At 35.8% G+C, this 7,889-nt stretch overlaps 1 protein-coding gene across 1 annotated transcript; it reads right to left on the bottom strand.

Annotated features, from left to right (window-relative positions):
- Nucleotides 1-1,342: 1,342 nt before the first annotated feature.
- Nucleotides 1,343-3,872, bottom strand: LOC125779760 (uncharacterized; the record flags this gene model as incomplete). The annotated part of the gene is made up of 4 exons (XM_049461031.1): nucleotides 1,343-1,348; nucleotides 1,524-1,919; nucleotides 3,676-3,710; nucleotides 3,779-3,872. Coding segments are annotated over 4 exons (531 nt in total), but the record flags the coding sequence as incomplete, so codon positions are not given.
- Between the last annotated feature and the right edge of the window lie 4,017 nt (nucleotides 3,873-7,889).

Raw genomic sequence — 7,889 nt, 5'->3', positions numbered from 1 at the left:
GTATCGAAAGACTTCTGGTTTGCACGGATGCGATCATATGTAAAATCCTATATTGCAGCATGTCCAGAATGTTGTCTGAATAAAGTTACAGGCGGTAAAAAGGAAGCGCAGTTACATGTAAGCGAAGTTGTACCGACACCCTTCGGATGCGTGCATATAGACCATCTAGGGTCATTCGTACGAAGCAAATGAGGTAATTATTATATACTGGTAATTGTATGTGCTTTTACCAAGTATGTAATACTACGAGCATTACGCAACACGAAAACGACACCAGTGCTTACGACGCTACGAGAATATGTAAATGTATATGGAAGCCCCAGGCATATCGTTTCCGACAGGGGCACGGCCTTCACGTCAAAGGAGTTCCAGAACTTCATTCAAAGATACCAGATACGGCATGTTAAAGTGGCAGTGCGCACGCCCCGTGCCAACGGCCAGGCCGAGCGTATAAATTAGACCATTTTAGCATCACTTAAATGCAGCATCAAAAACGATAAAGATTGGGATGAGGCACTACCGCAACTTCAATGGTGTCTAAACTCTCAAAGCAATGAAACAACTAGGCAGAGCCCGAATAGTTTAGTTTTCAACTTTAAACTACGCGACGTAACAGTAAACCGCTTGATTCAAGTTGTGCAAGATGACGATAAGGAGAACAAGATTCAACACGAAGACTTCCGAATGAATCTAGCAGCCGAACGAATAACCGCAGAGAGGGCTAAATGGAAGCAGAGGTTCGATGCGAAGCATCAAACACCAAGGAAGTACAATGAAGGAGATCTGTTGGTAATTGACTACGTACTTCCACCCACTGGTACCTCCCATAAGCTTGAACCATCATACAAAGGACCATATATCGTAACGAAGGTTTTACCCAACGATCGCTACGTCGTAGAAGATCTACCAGATGTGCCTAAGCAGCGGAAGCGTTATGCAGGGGTATTTACGAACGACAACATGAAACCATGGGTAAACCATAGTCTTGTAGATGACGACTATGAAACCGAGACACCAGATTATGGTGAGCAAAACACTACTGAAAAAGACGATAGCAAAAAATCGTCCAGGAGAGACGATCAATCAGGAGTGGCCGAACTGTCAACGATAGATGGCAAGCCTACTAAATGAGCAACAGGTGGCAAGACGAGGGATGCTTGCGAGAGAGTATCGAGAGCGAACGCGAGGAAGTAAGACGCGTAACTTTGGTTTTTGGAGCTTTACGTTTAAAATTCTTGAATTATATACTAAATTAAATATTCTAATATTCACAACTAAATAGAAATATACTCGGTTAATAAACAGTGTTTTATTTTGATCAATACCTCACAGTTGTAAGTATCTATTGCTATAAAAGTGCATAAACAACATTTATTTTGGGTATTTAAGTTTTTCAATTCCAATTCTTTTAGTTTCATTTCAATTTTTTCTTTATGTCGCCTATTTTTTTTCATTATTTTCGCCAATTTTTCTTTTTTTAAATCGTACATTTTTCTGTTATATCTTGAAATTTCATTGCACACCGAATTAATATTTTTCATTATGCCGATAAGGCTTTCTTGCGTTTCTGCTTGCTTCTCCCAAGTCTTTATAAGCAAATTTTCGCGCTCCTTCACTCTGTTTGTAAGTGCCTGCCTGGACCTTATGCTAACGTTTCCAATTTCTTCCGCCTGTTCAGGCTGAACCTCGACATCTTCCAGATGTGTGTGTTCTTCCTCTAAATATGCTGGTGCAGGTGCAGTGCTTCCAAATGCGGCTCCGTTTGGATTCACTGCCTGCTGCAAGCTGAGCAACTCGTCCACGGCCTGCTCCAAAGGCGTTAAGCTGCGTTGGGTGTAAGGTCCTCTACCTGTGGCTGCAATCTCTTTCCAATTTTCTGCAATTTTTCTTTTTAATTTTAATTTGTAGTCCAACCAAACCTAAGAAATACACAAATTAATACATACATGCAATCAAAATTGTTTATTCTTTCCTTATTCCATTCGCTGCCACTACGTATTGGAGGGCCGATATTATTTAACTCAGAAGCAATACCTGCCCACAACTCCATCCTATTATTTTTTGTGGAGCTAAACGGCGCACAGTGGTGCCGCTTCATACAAGCCGCGGCAAAAAATAGAAGGAATCGAGGTAGGGCTTTGAAATTTGGCACACATCTCTCATATTGCCAAATTAGATGAAAAAAAAATTTTGTTAAAATCCGCCCACAACCACGCCCACCTCCCATATAACACAAAAATCAAAAATCATCCTACAGTAACAAAATTTTCTACAGTGTAATATTTTGTAAATATAAGCTTGTCCAGAAAAAATAAAGCAAATCCGCCCACAATTACGCCCATCTTCCATATAATATAATCACAAAAGTTGCAATATTTTCGCTGTTATCACAGCTAGACTGTTAAAAATTGTCAAACGGATTTGAAACAATAAAAATTATTATTTCTCTAAAAATGAAACAAGCCCGCCCATAACGACGCCCACCTCCCATATAACATAACCAATAAATATTCAAAAATATTATTATTCAACAAGTAATTTTTTAACATCATCGTCCAATTCTAAAGTTTTATTTTTGAGATTTGTTCTGAAACCATTAATAAAAGGATCCGATGAAGCTAAAAGCAAGTGCATTACATCTTGATTTGTAGAAATTCTGTCGCATTTTCTAGAATGATTAAGCCTATATTTCTTGTAATCTTTATTGCGAGCTTCTTAAGCCTCCTCTGATAGCATGCCCAATGGTAAAAAAGAGGATGAAACAATTTTACTTCCATGCATTAAAACTTTATGTACCGTCATTGGCATATAGTAAAATTCATAAAGGCTGACATATAACCTCGCAGTTTTCATGCAATAAATTTCAAATTTTTGAGGATCTATTGCTGCTCGACTATTAATTGTATTTAATATTATTTTAAATTTCTGCAATATCACAATATTTTATTTCTTTTGCCATTTCAAAATTTCGTGTTTTGTTAATTTTTTTTCACCCGTTTGCACTTCTCTCGGTATCACATACGACACATACGAACGCTAAACCCTTTGAGGGTTTTACTATACTGACCTAGTACGATCACCCTGACTTGGAATTTCTCACCCCCCAGATTAGCTGTTGTACTGTGTAATTAGTTCAAATAATATAAGGCTTCTAAACTAGTAGTTTGTTGTTGTTGTATAACGAGAGACAACTCCTAAAAATAACAACTAAGCAGCAAACCGAACAATCAAAAAAACAAACAAAACAACGAAAAAAAAATGAAAATGCAACAGACAATGTTATAGCTATCTTTGATCCTTATCCGCACGTATCCGCAGTTCATTTTTTCGTTATCAAATCCCTTAAAGTGTGCATAAAATATTAGGACTAACTAGACTTTGTAGCTACATGTAGCTAATAGTCAAAGCTATAATTTTTATGTAAAAGTGTTTAAAAAATGGTTTTATTTTAAAACTTTGTCAAAATTTACATGAATTAGGCCTATGAAATGAAAATAATTATTTTATAATATATTATAATATATATTAGGATAGACTTTGAAGTCACTTCTTATTGCATAAAACGTCGAAACCCCATACGTCTGTTCTCATATTTTTCACAATTTTCAAGAGTTCTATTTTTATTTGACTTTAAAAATACGTTATTATGTCAGTGAAATGTCAATTCGAAAATACGTGATAAATTAAACCGTATTCATTGTCTAGAAACACTACTGGAATAAAATTTTGTTAAAATTAGATAGTTAAAAATTACATATTTTTTCCGCCTTTTACCCACTGTGCGGCGCCATTCCTCTGGCTAACTCAGGATTTCTTTCCAGCAACTTCACCATTACCTCAAATTGCTTATGAGTAGTTCGTTTTATCCTAAAAATAATTAAATTTGTATTGAATTAAATGCAATAAATAACACTTCAAATTTTTACTAACGTTTTCTCCATTTTAATTACACTCTCGAATCGAATAAACGTTCGCCAAATTTTGACAGTTGAGTCGAAACGAATTTTATAAAATCGCAAGTGGCAATACCAAATATTCATTTTTCGCTATTTCTTTCGCCACTCCGTGGCGAATTTACTATGCACTCGCTACTCGCAATTCGAAATAGCGAAATTCGCCTAGAATTTCATTCGCTTCGCTGGTGACAATACCAGCCTGATATCCGTACTATCGTATGGAAAACATTTCCGATTTCGTGAGTTCCTCTGAAGAGTTGCCATGATCTACGTGCGCCGTTTCTGTTTGCACACAGAGCAAGCTTTACAAATGGAAAGCGATTTTTTATTCGTAGCTTTAGTCACTGAATATAGAATTTGCAAAATTTGATATTTGACAACAAATTGTCTCGGGTTGACCTTGGGTATGATTGGGTATCTTCTTTATACACGACTGAACACGAGCATTAATCATAGAGTAATGAGTTGCTATTATTAGTTTATAAACTTACTAAAATGTTGTTAAGCCATAAACACAAGTAATTGCCATAGATGTAAGTACATATATATTAATATGGAATAGAGAAATGAATTTATAATTGATTTAACAAAAATATTGTTACAAAAAGTAGTATTAAGTTGTATTTGTATTGCTATATGCATCCCTTATTATGAACAATAGCTGTAGGTATATGGAATAGCATTTGTCTTGTTGTAGACATCTGGCGCCGCGGCTGTCTGCTTGTTAAAACAATAGACATCTGGCGCCGCACTGTCTGCTTGTCTATTTCAATAATTGCTGAGTCTGGCGCCGCCTCTGTCTGCTTGCGTCTGGCGCCGTATAGCCGTATGTTCTGGTAATTTCCAGACGCGATATTCTAGAAGGACACGTCGGCATCAGCGAGAAGTGCGTGGCTATATAAGCCGTGGCAGCGCCAACGTAATCAATCAGTGCTAAGAGTAAACTGCCATAGTGTAGACGAGTTGTGAAATAAAGAGTTGTTGAATTAAATTAAACAGTGTTGATTTTATTTGTCAATCCAGAGATACGAACCTAACAAAGTAAACTACCAAGCAGTAAATTCGTAACAATATATTATAATGTTCTAATAAAATTAATCATGGGATACAACTAATTTTTTTGTTAGTTAATTTATAGTATTTTATGTAATTTTGCTCTATGTTATCAAATCAAGAAAAATTTGTAGACAATTTGGAAGAAGAAAATCTTTTTGTAGGAATTTTCTGACCCAGCATCTCGACAGGCAAATGTTTATGACAGGAATAAATGCATGCCCACTTATAACAGTGTGAGAGCGCCTCAAAATAAGCGTATTTTATACAATTTTCCATTGCAACCAGATCGGACAAAATAAAAATTTTTGGGCATTTAATTGAAAATACCCAATATTTATTATGATTAAAAATTACTTCTAATATATAGCGAAACTATTTTAATCTTTTTTTTATGTTTTTATGGTAAGTTAAAACAACTGACTTTTGAACATTAATAAATGTTTTTAATCATTTTTAACTGAAAATGTATACTGTAATATATCAAATTACCAAATGTATTGGGTTGTCAAAAAAGTCTTGCGGTATTTTCGCTAGTTGGCGCTGAAAGCGCGTAGTTCTAGTTTTATTCGTCGCATCGGGTCATGTTATACCTTTTTGGAAAGCTCATTTCACGCGCTAACACGTGTTTGATTGATTGTCGTTTCTTTTAAGTCGTTCGTGAATTATAGCGTCGCAAACATGGAGCAAAATAAAGAGAAAATACGGCATATTTTACAGTACTACTACGATAAAGGCAAAAATGCATCTCAAGCCGCCAATAAAATTTGTGCAGTTTATGGACCCGATACAGTTTCCATTTCCACTGCACAACGATGGTTTTAACGTTTTCGTTCTGGCATAGAGGTGGTCGAAGATGCGCCACGCTCCGGAAGGCCTGTCGTCGAAAATTGCGATAAAATTGCTGAATTGGTCGAAAGAGACCGGCATAGTAGCAGCCGTAGTATCGGTCAAGAGCTGGGCATGAGTCATCAAAAATTCATTTCAATTTCAATAAAAAAAAATTCAATAACAATACCGCAAAATTTTTTTGACAACCCAAACCCATTTAAATTGCAAAAATTTATTTAATTTTCATTGTGTTATATTTTATATAAGTCGTATTAACGATGCAACAAATTCTTCCGTTTATATATTTTATTTGGTAATATTTCAATCTGGCCATCCCTCGTTTCCCATTGCTAAACGTCAAACCCTTCTGAACTTTAACAGGAGTTTAGGAGGTTTTGACGTAAAGCAATTGCCCTCTCACTTCCAATGAGAGATGAGACATACTAACTGTCAAATCTATTGTCATTGCAATTGCCAAATCTGTATATGGACATTTGTTATCATAACTAATCACAAAGATAAAGAGAAATGAAAACTGATATGTCACACTGCTGAAGTGACAGTTCATTGCATGCAATAGTTAGTTAGAGTTAGAGAGCAATACGTACAACAACACAGTTCTTCTTCTTTACTGGCGTAGACATTGCTTACGCGATTATCGCCGACTTAACAACAGCCCGTCAATCGTTTCTTCTTTTCGCTACGTGGCACCAATTGGAGATTCTAAGCGAAGCTAGATTGCTCTCCACCTGGTCGTTCCTACGGAGTGGAGATTTTCCTCTTCCTCTGCTTTCCCCGGCGAGTATTGCGTCGAATACTTTCAGAGCTGGGGCCTTATTCTTCATCTCGATTCGAAAATGAATTTTCTCGAATTCGAATTGTTTGTATTTGGTAACTCTATTTTCGTATTTTCAATCCTTATTTCGAATAGTGAATTCGAATTAAGACAATTTGCAACTATGGAATTCGAATTTAATTGTCAAATTTATTCTAGTAAGTTTTATTACACATTATACTATAGATAAGAAGTTTAAAAAAAAAATTATTTTTAATAGGGACTCGGTTAGTAAAAGTCAGCACACAAAACAAAGCCAATTTGATATAATGGTGGAGTTTATGGAATCACATCCAAATTTAGCCAAAAGCTATGTAAAATGGGCGGACGGTAAACAAAAAAATAAACATTTATGAGGGCGGTTGAGTAAAAAATTAAATGGAGATGGACCACCTATACGCGACATACCTTCGTGGAAAAAGGTAAATTTCTGTGTGAACAAAATTATTTTGCTATTACACGTTACCTGTTCTTTGATTTCTATTTATTTTCTTTGCATTTAGGGATTGGGCGGATTACAAAACCCACATTAAAGCTAAAGCTCGAAAAAATAAGTTACATATGTCAGGGACAGGTGGTGGGCCTGCAAAAGTTCATTCCTTCAATTCAGTTGAATTAAGGGCATTTGACTTACTGCAGATAAATCAAGCGGTAGATGGGATAGTAGGTGCTTAAAAGTTCGGTGCGGGAACAAGTGAAGTCACACAAAGCTACCAATGTGAAACCACGGATCCAAGCACTCATAACGTCATAAGTGATTTGCAGAATTTTGAAGAACTATGACCTTTAACACTATCTTCTCGCTCCCAAACGTCACTCAAATGCAGCACTGTGCAGCCACGTACCGGAAGTAAAAACAATCTCCTGAAAATGAAAATAGATGGGCAATCCAAGTTTCACATTGATTGTACTAAGATTTTAGAATACATGAACTACAATTTAAGATCGTTAGTTAAGTCTAATAAGAAACTTGTTGAAAAAAGGGAAAAATAGAACTAGAAAGCAAAAACAAAAGTTTGCAAAGTTAAAGTAGAGTACAAAATCAAAAGCGACAGGAAGAGGAACAATATAAGAATTGCAAAACTTAAAATCAAGGAACAAATGTTAAATGTTAATACCTTTTATAGCGGGATTCTGTAACCAGTCTCTAGTCTCTATTTGAGTCACTTTGAGGCAAAATCTCATTTTGTGACTAGTTACTATTCACTAAACAG

The sequence above is a fragment of the Bactrocera dorsalis genome, chromosome 6 (genome assembly GCF_023373825.1).
Source record: "Bactrocera dorsalis isolate Fly_Bdor chromosome 6, ASM2337382v1, whole genome shotgun sequence".
Lineage (NCBI taxonomy): Eukaryota > Metazoa > Arthropoda > Insecta > Diptera > Tephritidae > Bactrocera > Bactrocera dorsalis.
This window is presented reverse-complemented; position numbering and strand designations above follow the sequence as displayed.